Raw genomic sequence first — 20,496 nt, forward strand, 5'->3', positions numbered from 1 at the left:
CTCTCATTTAGGGTCCATTCACCCATACAGGATCTACAACTTATATGATGCTGCACTCCATTATTTAGTTACAATGATATCTGCAGGCCAAAGCTGCAGCATCAGATCCTGTACGTGCAAATTGATTCTAAAAGAGAATTTCTGAGATAAGAGGGGATGGTTCATCATTATCTGGTTAGGTGCAGACTCTCTTTCCCAGACAATTAAGTTTCTGAAGGTGCCATGTGCCTCTTTTTGTCACTACATACCCAATACCATACACTTGGCATTGGATGTGCACCACACTGCAGCCTTGTTCTATTCAAGTGAATTCATACTTTGTAGCAGCAACCATCTTCAATGAAGTCCGCTGTGCAGGAATGAGTTAAACTAAAACTTAAAATACTACTTGCAAATAAAATACAATACTCAACATACATATGCTTTATTTTACAAATGACAAAAATGTATACACTATGGTTCCACTGATTTCACATCTACTGGCTGCAGCTTTTTACGAATCACCAGCTGGCCTAAACTGTTTAGGTAGGTGTCTGACATGTCCTCCTCTGTTGGAAGCCCATAAGGTAGTTTCAGTGGCTGGACTCTGAAAAAGAACCGAATGTAATACGTTATTCTGCATATCCTTCTTACACATTTCTGAGGTGGAAATAGAGATTCTTGTTAGCAGAAATAGTTGACTCATGAAGGCAATCCATGAGCATACACTGTATTCAGACACATGGATATCAAACAGAAGGAAATTGTCGGTTAGCTACATTGGAAAGCAGACTGGTAAGAATGACTACCAGGGCCGGCCCCAGGTTTCTGCAGGGCCTTGGGGCGACAAAGCCATAGCGGGCCCCTCATTAATCCATCCATCCACTATTCACCATCATTCACACACTATGCACTATGAGACACCAATAACATATACAAACACACATTATTGACACTGACACCGATACTGACTAACAGACAGAGCACAGCACTTACAGCTCAGTCTTCTCCCTCGTCCTATCAGGCTGCTCTCCACACTGTAAGGTTGAGGAGCTTCAGGTCATGTGATCAGGTCCTTCACCCTTTTCTCTCTCTGTGCAGGTCCTACTCCCTCTCCTATGTCTTCTGATGTTCAGCTCTCACCCTGCACTACAGTGAGCAGGCTGAACATTAGAACACCAGACCCCTCTCCCTCTCTGGGCCCCTAGAGGTGTTGTGGGCCCCGGCACTTGCCCGGGTAAGCCCTGTGCTGACACCGGCCCTGATGACTACCATGGGTGTTCCAGCCAGTAATACGTATCCACTATTAATAGGATAGAAGATAAGTGTGAGGGGGTCAGTCTGAAGAATGGGGTTTAATCCCTTCTAAGTATGCATGTGCTCTACAGCAACCGATCAGAGCTTAGCTTTCACTTTACCAGGACAATGTGAGAAATAGAATCTGAGGTGTAATTGGTTCATATGGGCAAATAAGACATTTTAGGGCTCAGACATTTTCAGTAAATCTGGGCTATTGCCTATGGGTGCTGCCAAAGAATGGGAGAATACAGTACTTAGCGACAAGCAGCCATAGAAAATTAATGAAGTGGATCAGTAGTGCACACATGCAGCTGCCACGCCATTCTGAGGGGGCACTCAAGACCCCGGTTCTAGAGATTGCTGAGGAACTCACCAGTCGGATACCCCTCCCCCAGACCATATATATTCCCTAAGGCAGTGTTTCTCAATTCCAGTCCTCAGGCCTCACCAACAGGTCATGTTTTGAGGATTTCCTTAGTATTTCACAGGTGATATTATACTTAGTTCATCAGGTATTATCACAGCTGTTCTTTGTGTGGGATATCCTCAAAACATGACCTGTTGGTGAGGCCTGCGGACTGGAATTGAGAAGCACTGCCCTAAGGGATAAGTGGTGACAGCTAGAATACCCCATAGAGCAGGCATGTCCAAAGTCCGGCCAGAGGGCCATTTGCGGCCCGCGTTCCGAACTTTTACGGCCCCCCAGGTATCCAGCTTGCTATTATCTGCCTGTGTTATAAAGCATATAGCATGTAAAATGGTCGGCCCTGGCACATGTTCACTTCATCAAATTTGGCACTCTTCGAAAAAAGTTTGGACATGCCTGCCCATAGAGCCATCTTTGTAGTACATAGACAAATATTCAACTGAATGGCCCCCATGTACATTTCCTTTGCAAAACAGTACTGAAGAGACAACAGAATATGTCTGTAAAGCCTGTCTAATAAAGATACACTGATAATAATACAAACCTTACTAAGTGCTTGATGACTTTAAGTTTATCATTCACTGATGGAATATTCTTATGTACAACTGGTTTGTGGGCCTGAAAATCCAAATTTTAAAAAGGAGGAATTATTAACCATTAGGCAAACACATAGTACATGACAGGCAAATAGGTGTCACTTCCACCCCCCTCCCCTCAAGTCATCTGTAAATAGAGATTGGGAATCAGCATCTTTTATCCTAATTTTGCTGATATAGTATAGAAGGGGGGCAGAACCATAATTAAAGCACATTACAAAGTTCTAATTTGATTAAGGGTGCCTTCACACCTACCGTATCGCAGTAGAAAATCCGCTGCGGATCTGCAGCAGATCCGCAGCGGATTTAACTAAATGAATGAACACAGCACTAAATCCGCACTTACAAATCTGCTGCGGATTTGACAGTGCGTATTTAATGCTGTGTTCATTCATTTAGTTAGATCTGCTGCGGATCCGCAGCGGATTTTCTACTGCGATACGGTAGGTGTGAAGGCACCCTTAAACCTTTTAATTTGATTTAATTACCTGAAAAAAAAAAATATCACCTGGAGTTGACCTTTGAAGTGTAACTGTCATTTAAATTTCTTTTTGTTTTTCGCAGAAATCAATAGTACAACCGATTTTAAGAAACTCTGTAAAAGGTTTTATTAGGCGGAACACCTGTTCTGCAGCCTCCCCCCTCACTTCTTATCTGTTCATTATCAGGCAAAGCTGTCTTTATTACAGAGGAGCAAAGTGAAGATGGGTTTGCCAAGTCCATTATAAACTATGAAAGGGGTGGGGAGGATGAGTGATGAGGAAGAGGGGACAAGCAGCTGTACAGTTTGGAGACTGTCTGAGGACATAAAACATTGGATTCACAGGTCAGAAAGGATAGTGCTTATCTGCGAGCTTGGTGAGAGAAGATTGCATCCCCCTCATCCCCTGCCTTCGACCGTAATGGATGCAGAAATACTGCTTCTTCTGAAGTGAGGTGGGGGGCTGCAAAACTGATTTTTGAGTACAGAAGGAAACTCTTGTTTAATAAAACCTATTACAGAGTCTCTTCAAGGGGAACTATCAGCAAGTAAATATATATATATATAAAATTTTTTTATTTATTTATTTTTTTCCAGCTATTACACCCAAGCCTTTACAGTTACAAAATGACCAAATGCACATACAGTATTAATGATAAATGGGTTCTTCACATCCTATTCTTATGGTGCGTTTACACAGGCAGATTTATCTGACAGATTTTTTTAAGCCAAAGCCAGGAACAGACCATAAACAGGGAACAGGTCATAAAGGAAAGACTGAGATTTCTTCTGTTTTCAAATCCTTTCTTCGCTTTGGCTTCCAAAATCTGTCAGACAAATCTGCCTGTGCAAACGCACAATTAGGTCAGACAATCAATGTCTTGTACAGCCTCTGTGTCCTTTGCTGATGGATGCTGCACCCTCTTCATTGTGCTAATTAAATTTTTACTGATCACACAAGACGTCCCATAAAATCATAATATCACAACACATGCATAAGATACATGCAAAGTAAATTGGGTCAATAGGAGAATCATGCTTTCATTCTGGTGCAGAGGAGAGAAAACAACGGAGATGAGAGATCGCTTCTGCACCAAAATTAGAATTTTTATAACTTTCTCATCACATGAATTGTATACCTTTTGTAGTCCTAGTTTGTCAATCAATTCCTTCTCCCAGTATGGTCTTCCAATGCAAGATCTTATTCTAGTGACAAGATGTAATTTATGTGGTTGCTGAGGATCTCCTCCATATTTTTCATGATCTTCTGGTTTTGGTTGAAATGTCTGAGCATGGAAACAGTAACAGTACAGCACTCATCATCTATTATTATTATTAGACTTGTATACTACTACTACTACTACCACCAGTATACTTGTATACTAATATACATTGAAGCAGTATTCCCAGCTCAACTACCCACCTTTCCACCTTCTCCTGAGTCTAAGTTTCAGACCACCACTCTGCTCTAAAAGCAGTGGTAGAATGTCTACATTACATCTATAAAATACATCTACATTACAATATAAAATAGAGTATATGCATACAGAGTAATTGTGTGGGAAAGCTCTGCGCCAGCTCCATTATATACCCAGTGGATTTCGCTGTCCACCCAAAGAAATTACATGCTAATGCTTTCGGCGGACAGCAAAATCCGCTGCAACATATGATAGAGCCGGTGGAGGGAAACAGGAGCACGCGGAGATGAGCTGCAGATTCTGCACAGAGTTTTCCGATGCAATTACTCCGTGTGCACATACCCTTATTCCTTCCTAGAGGAAAACATAATACATGACTGTATACTGTATTAGGTAAGCCAGAATATAAGAAAGCAAAGCCTTACTTCTTCAGGAATGCGAGACTTTGTGAACTTATGGCGAATCCAGTCAGTCCACAACAGTGACATGGAAGGGTGCTCTGTCAAAAGCTGGAAATCAAAAAGTTAGTTTAGAGGGGTGGTATCAACATAACAATACTTGAAGGATTTGTCCAGTATACTGATGGCATATAGCTAGGATATACAATCATTTTCTAATCTATGGGGGCTGAAGTACCTTTAATCCCAATGTTCTTCTTTGCAAAACATTATAACACACCAGGGCCATTTTTCATTTACTAATCTTCAGACCTAGAATAACAGAAAATATTTCAAGGAGATTTATAAGGAGAATAATAAGGGTATGTTTATTGGCAAAAACTGCTCTAAAAAAAACCAAAACACCTCGAGGCTTCCCTCAGACACAAATTTTGCATAACGTTCAAAAAACTGCCAGGATTTTAGCTTTTTAGCTTTAGTTTTTTGGAGATTTTTCTCAATTTAGTGTGAATTACAATATGTCTTTTATCTCTGCTTCCTCTTCTGTTTTATCCCCTGCACTGTATTCAGTACAAGTCAAAGATTTGGAGAAAAAACACCAATATGCATAAAGACAATATTTTTTTTTACCCCCGACCCATAGAAGTCAATGAGGGAAAACCCACCAAAAGGAGGCTCTGCCAATGCACTGAAAAATGTCAAGTGGGTATTGTTTCATGTTTCCCCATTGACTCTCAGAAATCCCATTGCAATCAATAGTAATCTGATAGCAGGCAGAATCCACACTGGGTATACTCCAAATCCAGCGTGGAATCTACCTGAAATTACTGGGCAAGCACAGGGAGATGGGACCCCTGCATCCAGCTTCCTGGACAGAATGCACTAGGACACCTAAACCATAGAACTTGTGCGCTAGAGGTCTGCACATGGCCGTCATCTCCCCGACTACACGCCAGGTCCTGCAATCAGTTCGCTAGAGGTCTGCACATGGCCGTCATCTCCCCGACTACACGCCAGGTCCTGCAATCAGTTCACTAGAGGTCTGTACATGGCCGTCATCTCTCCGACTACACGCCAGGCCCTGCAATCTGTTCACCTGCAGCAGGTCTGTAGATGGCGGCTCCAGCAGCGGGGCAGGCGCCCACTATACAATGTGACTGAAGGTCGCTGCACAGCTCTCCATGCAAGCCCGTGAGAGAAGGCGCATAGTTATGACGTCATCAGACGTCGCCCATACACTTCATGTACGGGAAACTCCTCATAGGTTCTCGGTTGCTTTTGGATGTCTATACTTACACTGAGGCAGTCACATCTACAGCGCGCACACACCGGAGGCAAAGCTACGGTCATGAAGGCCGCTACATGTTGTGAGCTAAATAAAGCTGATTGACAGTGGAGGTGTGACGTGCGTGTTTCCGGCCGGTGGAACGCGGAAGCTGTTAGGGAAACTCGGGCTGCGATAGATAGTGAAGTGTGAGAAGAGCGCGCGTCCCTGTCATGTCCGCCCTGGCCGGTGTGGAGAACTCGGCGGGGGCCGTGCTCAGGAGGGCGGTGGAGCTGGACGGCAGCGGCCGCTATCAGGAGAGCCTCATCTGCTACCAGGAAGGCATAGAGCTGCTGCTGCAAGTGCTCAAGGGTCAGTAGGTGGGGCTGTGCTCCGGCAATGGTGATGACGAGAGGCAGGGCAGTGCAGGGGGCTGGCTAGCAGCCTCTGTGTATATGGCGCTATTACTGCGCCGCTCTATTACAGCCGGGTCCACCCTGCATTAGGCGGGGCACACTGCATTGTATGTAATAGTGTCACTCGGTAATCCTAGCCACTGTTGCTACAGTAAGTCCTAGTGGAGGCAAGTGCATGTGCTCTCACACCAGGGCTGGATATAAAGGGAAATTATCAGCAGCTCAGATACCTCTATGTATAGCTATAGATTTGTCCCTATAGGGCACAGGCACGGGGGATTTCCTTACCATGACCCTCAGCGCTGTTTTATGCACCTTGGTAGTTTATTAGATATGTAAATGAAGCTATTTGGTGCACTGGGGGCGGGGCTAGCACCTTTAGTGCACTGTTTTGCCCAGGCCGGCCCACCCCTCCTAATGAATATCTGGCGCTCTGTAATGATGTCACTGTGGCACTCATCAGGGCAGAAGGCCAAATAATCATTAGGAGGGATGGACAGGCTGGGACAGTGTTCTGAGGGTTGTAGTCCCACCCCCAGTGCACTAATCTGCTTCATTTACATTTCTGATAAACTTTAAAGGGAAACAATCATGCCGAATATGCCCCTAATGATAAGGAAACGTGCTGGTACATCACCCAGCACGATTCCCAAACATCCCCTTGTTAACACCGTAATCTTACATTTCTGAAGTCCCGCGCTGTATGGTAGTTAGCTGTAAGTAGTTGCGGTGGGCGGATGTAGTCACGGTCCTGGGCGGTTGGGAGCGCAGTGATCACGCCCATAGGGCGTGATTAAAAGACCTGCGCTCCGATATCTTTAGTACGCCGCGCTTGCGCAGTACGGCAGGAGAAGACGCTGACATACTGCGGACTGTGCACTATAGGGACATAATAGCAGGTTAGATTCTTGTATCCTGCTGATAGTTTCCCTTTTAGCTGATTTTGAGGCAAATTTTACCTTGAGTTCAATGGGATTTCGCAATTATTTCTGCATATAAATTTTCCATGCAGATTCGAATTCCAATATGGTAAACAGATGATCCACCGACCCGGTAAAACAATATCTTTATTCCGAATTCAAGTTAAAATACAGGCAATTCACACCATGATGCAGCACATCACAGGGGTACACGAGATTTGTTTCAAAGGCCAGTGATGACCATTGATGAAGAACATGACTATGTTCGAAATGCGTCACGTGTACCCCTGTGGTGTGCTGCATCATGGTGTGAATTGCCTGTATTATAATTTGGATTTGGAATAAAGATACTTGTTTTCCTGGATTGCTGTATCATCTCTTTGCTATATTGGACTGTCATGCACAATCCAAGTGTGGATCCATGCATTGGAGCAAGAGCAAGGGTGAGCTGGCGTTCTCATTTCACAGATTTGAATTCCACCTTAAATTGACTTGTCAGGTCTTGAGGCAGAGTCTGATAGCAGAAAGTCATAGAAGTTGAAGGGAGTTTGCAATTACACTCCAAAATCCGTTTCTATTTTGTGTCATTTTAGCATAGAGTACTATGAGGATTTCATGCAGAATTTCAGAAAGGCAATTTTCCTCATCATTTTCTTCATGTGCACATGTCTCCTCCAAAGCTGACGTCCCACACTATCTTTAGCTCCAGTGTGGAGAGAAGCAGCCCTATCAACCTGACAGCCTAGTGTGAGCTATTTTTAATGCCACCCACAGATGCAAATGGGAGCTGATCTTCAGTTCTCTAGCACAGCTACTACTATTGCCAGGTGACAGCATTGTGTTCAAACATTGGCGGCCTATCCTGAGTGTGGGCAAGAGATTTTTTTAAATTGAAGCACCTATCAGCCTTTAATATCATTGTAGGGCCCCCGCCTGATAAATGTGTCTCTTCTTAATATGCCTAGTATTCTATCTTGCTCCCTTTGCCTCTTCTCCTCTTTCTGTCCGTTCTCTGTGTGTTACTCCTTTTTTTTATACTTTATATGGTCCCATATTGGATTCATCCCCTCCTACAGTGAGGTATGGGTACCTAAATGACAGCCCTAACGCACAGACGTCTCTCCAATATTATAGTGTATTAGTGTGGGTCGAATGTATTCCATGAAGTTAGTTTGGTTAGTGGCCTTATATGAAGATGAAGCATCATGTGAAACCTAACTACTACTTTAACCAATTTGTGATTTGCTATTTCACAGGTACAAAGGATGAAACAAAGAAGAGCCATTATCGGCAGAAGCTGAGAAGCTACATGGACAGAGCTGAGCAGATTAAACATCATGTAGTTAAAGAAAAGGAAGGTGAAGACTCAATTTCTAAAGTACAAAGGGGGGATTTGTCAAGTCTTTAAAACATGAGTCTCCAAAATGTGGTCCTCCAGCTGTTGCAAAACCACAATTCCCATCATGCCTAGACACTGCTAAAGCTTTGGCTGTCCAGGCATGATGGGAAATGTAGTATTGCAACAGCTGGAAGGTTGCAGTTTTGAGACCCATGGTCTAAAAGATAAGCGGTCTTTGTCGCCCACAGAAACCAATCAAAGCTCAGCTTTAGTTCTTAGCTGCTCTTTTGGTTGAAATACAGCCGTTCTTCAATTTTTCATTTTTCAATTTAAATCTGCCAATGGGGGGAGGGTTTTCTCCTAAAGTAAGGCACCAGATAAATATCCTCCTCCAGCTGCTGCTCCTGTGACATCAAGACCTGGCTCAGTGAATGATGCGGGACAATCTCTGCAGTCACTGACTGGCTGAGAAGGTCGCAACGACTCAGGAAGCCAAGGGAAACTAGAACCAAAGGCTGTGATTTTTGTTTTCACTAGTGTGTCTATATTGGTGTCTATATTGCACAAAGAAGTAACAAGTTGTGTGTCAAGAAGAGCTGCACACCCAGAAATATATCTCAGTAAAACGCATCTTTATTGTGACTGCAGAGTAATCATGAAAAGCAAATAATGGTTACAAATAATTATCAAGACCATACAAAAAAATTAAAAATGCCTAAAATCTGCAATGGCAGAAACATATGGCAGACTACCTGGTGTTGGGAGTCCACCCCACTCACTGGGCAAGTATAGTGCTATACCTACAAGCTGGTCTTGTAAGGAACCATAATACCCATGTTCAATTGTATTTGATGAGAGAGGACCTGTAGCAAACGGTGTGAGATGTCACCCCAGTGTGGATGAGAATACCCTGTGGTTTTTGTGTGTTTCTTATACAGACTTTGGGGTGCTGCCCACCTACCTATATCGTTACAATGGTGTCTATACGTCATAGTATGTAAAAGCAGTAGTTTATGTCTGTGGTCTCCAGGTGTGGCCTTTATAGTTATGGACAGTGTCCATCTTTTTCACTGTTATGTGGTAATTATATTCACATTATGAGTAGGTCTTATAATAAATGACATGTACATTTTGTTTTTTCCCTATGTAAAATACTTATGTAATGGCGGTGATATTGGTCAGGAGTAATAGTCCGCTTATATTTTTGTGTGTAAGGAACTCCTTGATGCACGGGCAGCCAGGTCTAGCAAATTAGAAGGCAAAGACAAACATTGAGCTTTGATATAAATTGCAATAAAATTTAACTCCTTTTTCTATTAGATTAAAATTTAGCATAACAGGAGCGATGCATGCGGCTTATTTGTTTTAAATGGGGTGAATTTTTCTAGACAGGTTTCCACTCACATTGAGGGAAAAATGGGAGGCGGACATTGGTCCTATAGAGGAAGGTCAATGGAAGGAGATATTAGAAATGACTCCTAAGCTATCCCTGGGGGAACAACATCCCCTCTCACATCTCTGTTACACTGTGTGTATTGCACACCACAGTTTCTTTTCCGTATCAATGTCCTGGATACGCCCATATGCCCAAGATGTCATATCCATGAGGGGGGTCTCTTACACATGTTTTGGCGCTGTCCCAAGTTATTTCGCTATTGGAGAGAGATGGGGTCAGCTATACGTAAAGCCTATTCGGTGGAACTGCAAAAATCCCCACTGGTTTATATATTGGGATATGTAGATGATCTAGCGATAAATGTAGTGGAACAAACAACACTGGCCCGTATTTTATTTATGACGGGTAAACTTATTGCTCAACACTGGCTTGATGAGGCCCCTCCCTCGGTAGCGGAATTTGTGGGTAAGGTTAATTGGCTGATTGGTGTAGAGAAGTATGCATATGAGGAACGGAGTATGGGTATGGGACGGAGGGTATGCCCTCCTGGGGTGTTTTGTTTGCACTGGGAGATAATTTTTTGGGAAAAACCTTTTTCAATAAAAAGGATTTGATTTAAAAAAAAAAAAGATGGGGGGAATTTCTGTCTTTGTCTTCGTATTTGATAACTGTTCCTTGTATCATAATTCTATTTAAATTAATACATTGCAGATTTAAGGTTGTAAAACTTTCTCTAAAATAATCAGATTACTGCTTGGTCATTTTCACAATCCTTTATTTTATTTTTTTTTGTAGAGGGAAAATATCACAAGCAAATTAAGATTTTAGAAAATGCAACTGGTTACAGCTATGAAAATCTTTTTAAACCCTATGTGGATGAGACTCTCTCAGAAGTTTGGGTGGAGGATCCTTACATTCGGCACACGCATCAGGTAAGTCAAGCTATACTCTAAGACAGTGGTCTCAAATCTGCAGCGCTGTGGCTGTTGGAAAAGGACAATTACAATAATGCTTGAACATGCTCTTAGGTAATGGTTTTACTCCATTTGAAAAACTGCCTCTCAAAAAAACAAAACTGGATACTGTATTGTTGTAGATGGCGAACAATCAGATTGGGTGGCAGCCATGAAATACATAAATGTAGTGACCTGTTGGCACAATTTTTTTAACCCCGCATCTGCTAAGGGTTTTTTTTCTGGACATTTTGCATCGCTAGTAGCTGAAGCTTTACTGACATGCACAAATAAAATTATAGAATTCTTTGATTAATGGAATTCAATACTGATAAACAATGTTCCACATCAAGATTGTCCAAACTTCCTGAAAGAGTAGATGAGCATAGAGGGATAGAGCTTCATCACAGATTAAAGGGGTATTCTATGAAACTTTATTTATTTTTTTACTAACACATTACCCTAATAAAGTTATATTACGTTGTAATATAACTTTATTTAAATAAATGTAACGCTTTTTCATTTACATATTCACTTCTGTTGACGGTTAGCAGTAAGGGACGACATTGTCCTCTCTGCTGCCACCAACATGTCAGGAACTGCAGGGCTATCTAAGTGGAAGCCGGCAGAGTGGGATCACAGCCAGAGCCGGAAGATGGGAGCAGTAGGAGGAGTGAGGGAGGGTAAGTATGGTATATTTATTGTTTTATGCCATGGAAAGGCAGTATGCCAAGTTACAGATTTCTCTGGACAACCTCTTTATAGAGAACTTGTCAGCCGCCTGAAATCTGTTTTTTGGTAAATACAGTGGTACCTCCATTTTCGAACACAATCTGTTCTGGAAGGCTGTTCCAGAACCGAGCAGTTCGAGAACCAAGCTGTGTGTTCCCATAAAGAACAATGTAAATTTCTTTAATTGGCTTTTACACTCCATGGGTCAGGTGCAGAGCACCCATCCCACATAGTGTAAAAACAGTAAGTAGCGGTGCATCTTGCACTACTTACTGTAAAAGATCGGACACCTGTTTAGAGCAGGGATTCCTGTTAATATGACCGGAATCCCTGCTTCTTTACAGGGGTTTTCCCTGCAGCTGAGAAACAAGTTTAAAAAGCCGCCCATTCCTGCCTTTCTCTCTCTGCTGCTGGGAACACAGAGCAGGGATTCCCGTCATTATGCCCCCGCACTGCTCACTTTATCAGGCGCTGGCTCTCTCTTCCCTGACCCCTTCCCGGCTTGCAGCAGCTCCTGGCACCTTTCTTCAGGAGCCTGGAGAGGGGGGCCAGGAGCTGGGGCAAGCCGCTGGGGGTGATCCCTGCAGCTTGGGGAGTCTGTGGCTGTGGTGCAGAGGGACACCGGCAGGAATCCTCACTCTGTGTTCCCCGCAGTGGAGAGAGGCTGGATCGGGCAGCATTTTAAACTTCCCGTGCACTCCTTTTCTCAGCTGTGGGGCACTCCCTGTTAAGAAGCGAGGATTCCTGTCTTTATCATGGGAATCCCCGCTCCTGTAACCTTGGTATTCTCAAACACCTCAATAACTGTTATCCCCCTGATTTTATTCGGATACCAAACAATGTTCGAGTACCAAGAAAAACTTCTGGGTGAATTTTGTTTGAATACTGAATTGTACGAACACTAAGGTGTTCGGGAACCGAGGTATTACTGTAATTGTATTTTCCTTAAATAAAAATGAATTTGTTCTAAGAACTCATAGAAGACCTGCCTTATGTACTTTATATTTGTAAATAATATTAACATTGGTTTGTCTTCTTTAAGTTTGATTATTACATCTTGGGGGAGATTCATCAAACTGGTGTAAAGTAGAATTGTCTTAGTTGCCCCTAGCAACCAATCAGATTCCATCTTTCATTCCTCACAGACTCTTTGGAAAATGAAAGGCTGAATCTGGTTGCTAGGGGCAACTGAGCCAATTCTACTTTACACCAGTTTGATAAATATCCCCCCTTGTGCTTTTTACTCAAATTTGTGTACTCTTCTTACCTTTTTACTTTGCAGTTGTATAACTTTTTACGATTCTGTGAAATGCTTATCAAAGGTCCTTCAAAAGTCAAGAAAATCAATTTATTGACTTCTCGGGATGAAGTGAGTAAATATTAGAAACTTGGTTACTATATATTATTCAATAGGTTGTATTTGTTTAAGTCCTATTCTCTAATGCTTAACATCTGGCCACGAGTGGCGATAATTCAAATAAAATGACATGTTAGTGCTGCCTGATAGCTTTTAATTACTTTGAATGGGGAGATTTGATACTTTAGTATGAATGATTTTTGACCATGTATTGTTCAGTCGTTTTTGAAAAAATATTTATGTCTGCTACTTCTTTGTTCCTTTGCTTTACACTTATAAGCAATATAAACTTTATAGTGTTGGTACTTTATAGTGTTGGTTAACACTTAATTTTTTACAATAGGAAAATGTCAAGGATCAGCAGATGAGCAGCTTGCAAGAGATCAAGAATTCACTGCAGGACTTTGGTGTAACACTAGAGGTTGCCTTTTCTCCATCCATTCATGATCGGGAAATCAGGTAGCCAACAACTCTTAATAGAGTTACCTGAATGAAATAACAAAAACGGTGTGTGTGTGTGTGTGTGTGTGTATTTTTTATATATATATATATATATATATATATATATATATATATATATATAGCGCGGTGAAATGATAGAATCCGGGGATTTGATTAAATCCCGGGAAATGATGAAATGGCCAAGCCGTTCCATCATTTCCCTGAAGAGAGTCAGGGATTTGATCAAATCCCTGACCCCTTTCAGGGAAATGATGAAATGGAATTCCATCATCATACCCCCCGCCCCCCCCCCCTTCCCCCGCAACATACAAGTTCATTACTGCCTGTCGGGACGACCGGTACGTGCCGCTCTGCCGCCGGGAGGTCCAGGGAGGTCCTTCTGTTTTCTGGGGTTGTCCACCGCCTGTAAGCCACCACTCTGCTCCCCGTCTATATGCCCTGCCGGGAAATCAAGGGAGGACCTTCTGCCTTCCGTTGCCGGTTACTGCCGTGCATGCAAGTCGCGGCTCTGCTCCCTGTCTGCCTCTGCTGCTGCCGCCTCTCTACTCCCCGTCCAGGACCTTCTGTACCGGACCTCCTGACAGGCAGTAAGGAACTTGTATGTTACAGGGGGAAATGCCGCCACTCGGCTGTCTGTCTGTCTCCACCGCCGCTTCTCTGTGCTCCCCGTCGAGGACCTTCTGTCTTCTGCACCGGACCTCCTGACAGGCAGTAAGGAACTTGTATGTTGCAGGGGGACAATAATAGAATTCCCCTGGCCATTTCATAATTTCCCGCGATTTGATCAAATTCATGATTCTATAATTTCACACATTATTTATTTATTTATTTATATATATATATATATATATATATATATATATATATACACACACACACACACAGTGGTACCTTGGTTTAAGAGTAACTCGGCTTAAGAGCGTTTTGGTTTAAGAGCTCATAGTTTTTTTTTTAATTGTGACCTGGTTTAAGAGCATTGCTTTGGTTTAAGAGCTCCCTGTACTTGGTGGGAGGGCGAGTGGGGGAGGGGCATGGTCTGCATATCTGGGTCTACAGCACTGTACTCTGACCCAGGAAGTCTCCCTCACCTTCCAAATCATAGCAGATCCACTTCAGGCTGGGGCTTGCATCAGGGGACAGGACTGTGGAGGTAATCTCCTCATAGCTGTAACCCCTCTCTCCCCGGACAGAGAGTGCTGCATGTATGTGCCCACATCTGTCCTGCTCATTCCTTCATGCTCCCTGCAGTCTCTGTCCGCCCTTGTGTTTCCCATCCTCTCCATTACTGTACAGTAACTTATAATATGAAATATTCTGCTGTTTCTAAATGTTTCTTTTATTAGTTTTACATGTTATTCAGAATAATAAATCATTATTTTTGGAATGTGGAACCAATTGCCTGCATTTCTATGATTTCTTATGGGAACATTTGCTTTGGTTTAAGAGTGGATTTGGATAACAAGCACAGTCCTGGAACGAATTATGCTCGTAATTCAAGGCACCACTGTATATATAATCAGCATATAGTAATGAGTATGTTAGTATAAAAAAACAGAAAATCGCTACAACCATATACATGCCTGTAATGCAGGTCTGAACCTTCTCCTAGATGCAAGCGTGGTATAGGAGGCGTCGCTAGTGCCCTGGAACTCACAGGGCTGGTCAGAATGCAATGTCCAGAAAGTATTCCAGCGAGACAGCCATCCTTGATAAAATCCACTTTTATTTAACTTGGACAAAAATAGAATAAAACATCCAGCACATGGATAGTGCGACGCGTTTCGACGTTAGTACGTCTTAATCACTGCATAAGTACATTGTGTGCATGAAACATATAAATAGTGCTCAAAACAATTAAAACACAAAGGGAAGCTCACCTGTATCTGTGTCCAGCAAACATCATAGAGTGGGCTAGCAATCAGCAATGAGGTGAATCACCAACATGCAGCTGGACACAGGACAGGTGAGTAACAGCTCCATCTGGTGGACAGGAGGAATCATGCATGAGAGGATATCAATACAAATACATTAGGTCCGTTTTGTAATTTAACCCTTTGGGAAAACGGGAACCCAGATTGAGAATCCAATACGCTTCTCTATTCAACAGCTTGCGCTGCCAATCCCCTCCTCTTGCATCTTTATACACCTTCTCTATACCAAAAAATGAGAAAAACTTTGTTTCACCATTATGAATGTCTACAAAATGTCGTGCGGCACCGGACATATGAGTACTCTTTTTTGCAATGTCATGAAGATGTTCCGCAATTCTAACTTTTAATTTACGTGAGGTACATCCTACATATAACTTATTACACGCATTGCACTCTATTCCATAAATTATATGATCACTATCACAATTGATAAATGAATTGATTTTATAAATTTTCTTTCTTTCACAGTCTTGGAAAGTATTAGTTTTTTTAGCCACTTTGCATACATTGCATCGTCTCCCACCGCACGGGAAAAAAACAGTCTGGGATAACCATATTTTATTACGATTATATTTCTTGGGGACAGTTGGAGATATTAAATTCCCGATTGTAGTACCCCTTTTCGCTACCACATTAACCCCTGATTTGAGGATATGATTAAGTTTATCGTCCTGGTACAATATCGGTAAGTACTTATTAAAGATTTGTTTAATTTGCCCAAACTGATTGCTGTGAGCTGTAGAAAAGACTAAGTTGGTTCTGGTATTGTTCACACCATCCGTTGTATGGGATGAATATAGCAGAGAATCACGGTCCCGCCCAGCTATGTCATTTTTGGCTTTATCTAAGATCCATGGGGCATACCCTCTTTTTTTCAACCTCTTGTCTATGTTAGTGACTTGTTTTTTATAATCTTGCATATCAGAACATGCTCTTTTACTTCTCAAGTATTCACCTTTCTCAATCTGGGTTCCCGTTTTCCCAAAGGGTTAAATTACAAAACGGACCTAATGTATTTGTATTGATATCCTCTCATGCATGATTCCTCCTGTCCACCAGATGGAGCTGTTACTCACCTGTCCTGTGTCCAGCTGCATGTTGGTGATTCACCTCATTGCTGATTGCTAGCCCACTCTATGATGTTTGCTGGACACAGATACAGGTGAGCTTCCCTTTGTGTTTTAATTGTTTTGAGCACTATTTATATGTTTCATGCACACAATGTACTTATGCAGTGATTAAGACGTACTAACGTCGAAACGCGTCGCACTATCCATGTGCTGGATGTTTTATTCTGTTTTTGTCCAAGTTAAATAAAAGTGGATTTTATCAAGGATGGCTGTCTCGCTGGAATACTTTCTGGACATTGCAGTATGTTAGTATACATTATTTATAGACGTAAGTCAATGGCAAGCTTAAAAACGTGTAGTTACACAGTCACTTACACATACTACGTATGTTTTGCACCACATTTCCAACATTTACACTGAACATATGCCCCAAATGTTTGAACAAAACTTTTCATTGTTTCTTTGGTTGATAGTTATCTTAGACTTATGTAAGTGTAGCATGATGCCAATATTTAATAATTACATATACTTTGTGCTTCGTATTACTGGCAGGTTTGACAACGGTTGGATGATTAAGATTGGTAGAGGCCTTGATTATTTTAAGAAGCCACAGGTGAGTAAATAGCCTCCAAGTAATTGTTGTGTTGTTGGTAGAAAACTATACATAACATTAAGGGGGAAGAGAAATCAACTACTTCCTTTTCAGAATATCTTAATTGAGACCCATTTTATTTGCAAGATACTCAACATCCATGTACACATGCATGAGATTGGTGCTTATACAAAGCAGGGTATAGGTCATGCATATTGCCAAGGGGGTGGCAATACAAGGCTGTTCTGCCCCAATGTGGCTAGTGGTTCTGTATTTACTTTTTTATACATTGATACTGGACTGGATAACTTGTATCTGCAGTGCTGGGAATCCTCCTCGCTGTTGGAAATATTATTCATGTGCATTGTCGCTATACATTTAACAGCTGATTACAGTGATTATCCAGGATTAAAGGAAAACACAGATGCTTTCTTACACAAACAGCACCACACCTGCTCTTAAGCTATGTGTACAGTATTACAACTCTTCTCCACTCACTTTAATGGAACAGGGCTTCAAAACCACACCCAAACTGCTATTTCTGGAAGAGTGCAGCTATGTATTTCTAATCCTTGATAACCCCTTTAAGCACAATGGTTGTTGTATCCAGTATCTGTAGCCACAGATTTTAGTTTATATATATATATATATATATAATATACACACACTGTATTTATTTATTTTTTCTTTATGATAGTCAGGTTCTGACATTTATAACTATCATCAACTTAAGTGTTCCCTTTTCAGTTTGCCGTGTTCTGTACTCTAGTTTTCGCAAATATTTTGTATTTTGGGTTGATTACAAATGTCATTTTTTAATTTTTTACCTTTGATGCAGAAATGCATGACAAACTCAATTTGTCATTAGGGTGCCTTCACACGTACGCAAGTTTGCAGCGAAATCCACTGCGGATCCTGGTATAATGAAGGCCTATGGGGTCACATACCCGCAGCGGAAAATTCATTCCGCTGCAGATATGTGACCCGGCCCCTTTTAATCCTGGTTGCCCGCAGCCCCGACCTGAAGCATACATTACCTGCACGGCAGCACTGATTGGCTGATGAGGAGCGAGGGGAGCCGGGAGCTTTACACAGCCATGGCGTTGAGCAGGTAATGTATGCTCCGGGCAGGGGGCAGCCCTGGAGCATACATCACCTGCTCCAGGCTCCTGCTTACTTCGGAGCCTCCCGGCATCTCTCGGCAGTCAGCCAATGAGTACGCTGTGGCGGGGCAGCGCACTGATTGGCTGACCGCCGGGAGATGCTGGGAGGCCCCGAAGCAAGCAGGAGCCTGGAGCAGGTGAAGTATGCTGCGGGCGGCGGGGGTTAAAGGGGCCGGGTTACATATTCCGCTGCGAATATGTAACCCCATAAACCTTCACACTACATGGATACGCAGCGGATTTCACGGCAAGCCCATGTATTCACATGTCCGTGATAGATCTGTAAACTGCCTGTATATCAAAGACTGAACCCTTCAAAATTTTCTTACACTGGACAACCCCTTTTAAAAGGCTGTCCAGTTTAGAAAACCCATTTTGTTTATCCTGTTAGAAAATATAGGAGGATTCTCTGTTCAGGATTTTTTTCTTTTGGCTAAAGTGAAGAGCGGTTATAAAGAGTGTCTCTTTCTCTGGAGGACCTGTCCCGTCATGCATTATACAGAAAACCAGTTGATTTCAGTGTTAACCTTTTATGATTTTTTATGACTCTTTTTAAAGAAAGACATGGGACATTACCAATAGTATTATTTGTAAGAGAGGAATTGCCACATCCACATGCAGGCAGAAGCATATTCACCATATTTGTAAAGCATGTAACCTGCATTTTTTTTATGTTTTCTTCACGACTTAGGGTATGTTCACACTGAGTAATTCAGGCGGAAGCCTGTCTCAGTGTGTCATAGCCCGTCTGTGGAAGAGCATGGGCTCCTTCGCTGCCACCGCTCTCCGCTCAAATAAGAACATGTCATTTCTTTGAGTGGAGAGCGGCGGAGGAGTGCGCGCTGTCCCATAGACAGGTAATGACACGCTGAGACAGGCAGGATTCTGCAGCAGAAAGTGAACATACCCTGAAAGTGTAGGAAGAGTTAAATTCACATATGCAATTATACCAGTCCACCAACAAGTAATGATCAGTATGTTCCAACACATCTGTGTGCTCTGGTGAATTTGCTAATAAAATACTTTAGCTTTGTTGTTGCTTGTATTCTTGTTGTTCATCTCTACTTTGTTTTGTTTTCTAGAGCCGGTTTTCCATAGGCTACTGTGATTATGACCTGCGGCCCTGCTATGAGACCTCAGTTGATATTTTCCATAACAACCACACGCGGAAAACATGACTAAAGTCTGTACGATGGAGCGATCTGAAAGGGATCTAAAAAAAAGATCTGACATACATTCCCGCCATTAGAGGTGCACATTGCTTCTAGCTACATTATGTATCTGAATGGGGTAACTAATGTCTTCTCTATAGTGCCAAGTTTCTGCTGGGACCCAGGATGTCTATCTGGAATCTGTCCTGGTGAAATAAATGATCACATAGTATTATTCCTGTGTGGTTGGTGTGTTTGCAGATGATGACGTGTCCCAGGGTATTAAAGCATGCAAACACAATAGCTGTTATGACAAGTATTCTAGTTTTGCCTTGTGTATTTTACTGCATTATTTATTAATGTCATCCTGTATATTTGGAATATATTAAATTAAATACCGCATACTTTGCTTTTCAAGTTATATACAATGAGAGGGGGCCAATATATCAGATCATAATAATCTCACTAAGCTTTAATACATGCTGTTATATATTGTAATGATGTCTGATGTCTACTCTTTTTAGTCATGGCTTTATAACCAATAATGAAGTACTATTTTCTATGATTGTGCAGATCTTTATTTTATTTTGTTGCTGCTTCTTTAAATGTACTGCTTGTTGTTGCATCTATAGTCTTTCCGATGATTCAGAGGTTCTTCCTCTTACATACAGTACCTGTTATGTTGGTTTCTGATGCATCATACAGTAATTATTATGGTTCTGGCTCCCAAGCACAAAGTATTTGTTTCTAATATTAGATTTTACTTTGGTGATCATAAAAAGTCATGAGCTTTGTGGTTGTGTTTACAATATTTGCATGATAAGGCTTTCCCATGAAGGATTATTATGTGCCCCCTTTCTTTCTGTTCTCATATTGAGAATTGTATTTTAACACAGTATTTTATATGTATTGATCTTTTAATAAATAAGTACAAATATATATATGTTTATATTCTACTTATGTTCCCTTTTTTAAAACAATCTGAATGCTGATATGTTGGTGTGAACAAGAACATGTTTCTTCTAGATGCCATTTGAATGCAGAACCAGCATAAAAATAAAAATTTAGGGGGGCATTTATCAAGGGCTTTGCACCTATTTTTAGGTGAATAATTGTTTTTGTTCTATTTGTGAACCAGTATTCAACAGGCGA

General features: G+C 41.8%; 2 protein-coding genes across 6 annotated transcripts; one reads left to right on the forward strand and one right to left on the reverse strand.

Moving 5' to 3' along the window:
• Nucleotides 1-408: 408 nt before the first annotated feature.
• Nucleotides 409-6,250, reverse strand: MRPL30 (mitochondrial ribosomal protein L30). Of its 4 annotated transcripts, none has more exons than XM_069970875.1 (6): nucleotides 5,895-6,250; nucleotides 4,837-4,910; nucleotides 4,626-4,709; nucleotides 3,922-4,068; nucleotides 2,255-2,323; nucleotides 409-586 (listed from the first exon to the last, which is right to left on the reverse strand). In XM_069970875.1, the coding sequence occupies exons 2-6, from the start codon at nucleotides 4,885-4,887 to the stop codon at nucleotides 494-496; spliced, it is 444 nt and encodes a 147-aa protein (XP_069826976.1). In that variant the 5' UTR covers nucleotides 4,888-4,910; nucleotides 5,895-6,250; the 3' UTR covers nucleotides 409-493. The 4 variants fall into 4 exon arrangements, with proteins under 4 accessions (XP_069826976.1, XP_069826973.1, XP_069826974.1 ...); XM_069970872.1 differs by having other exon boundaries at nucleotides 2,250-2,323; nucleotides 5,895-6,247; XM_069970873.1 differs by lacking the exon at nucleotides 5,895-6,250 and adding an exon at nucleotides 5,695-5,826 and having other exon boundaries at nucleotides 2,250-2,323.
• On the forward strand, nucleotides 5,828-20,265 carry MITD1 (microtubule interacting and trafficking domain containing 1). Of its 2 annotated transcripts, none has more exons than XM_069970869.1 (7): nucleotides 5,828-6,234; nucleotides 8,455-8,556; nucleotides 10,729-10,865; nucleotides 12,901-12,987; nucleotides 13,319-13,434; nucleotides 16,991-17,051; nucleotides 19,276-20,265. In XM_069970869.1, exons 1-7 carry the CDS (start codon nucleotides 6,096-6,098, stop codon nucleotides 19,369-19,371), a joined length of 738 nt encoding a protein of 245 aa, XP_069826970.1. In that variant the 5' UTR covers nucleotides 5,828-6,095; the 3' UTR covers nucleotides 19,372-20,265. The 2 variants fall into 2 exon arrangements, with proteins under 2 accessions (XP_069826970.1, XP_069826972.1); XM_069970871.1 differs by lacking the exon at nucleotides 5,828-6,234 and adding an exon at nucleotides 7,050-7,177.
• The last annotated feature ends 231 nt before the right edge of the window (nucleotides 20,266-20,496 follow it).

This window comes from Dendropsophus ebraccatus, chromosome 5 (genome assembly GCF_027789765.1).
Source record: "Dendropsophus ebraccatus isolate aDenEbr1 chromosome 5, aDenEbr1.pat, whole genome shotgun sequence".
NCBI classification, from domain to species: domain Eukaryota; kingdom Metazoa; phylum Chordata; class Amphibia; order Anura; family Hylidae; genus Dendropsophus; species Dendropsophus ebraccatus.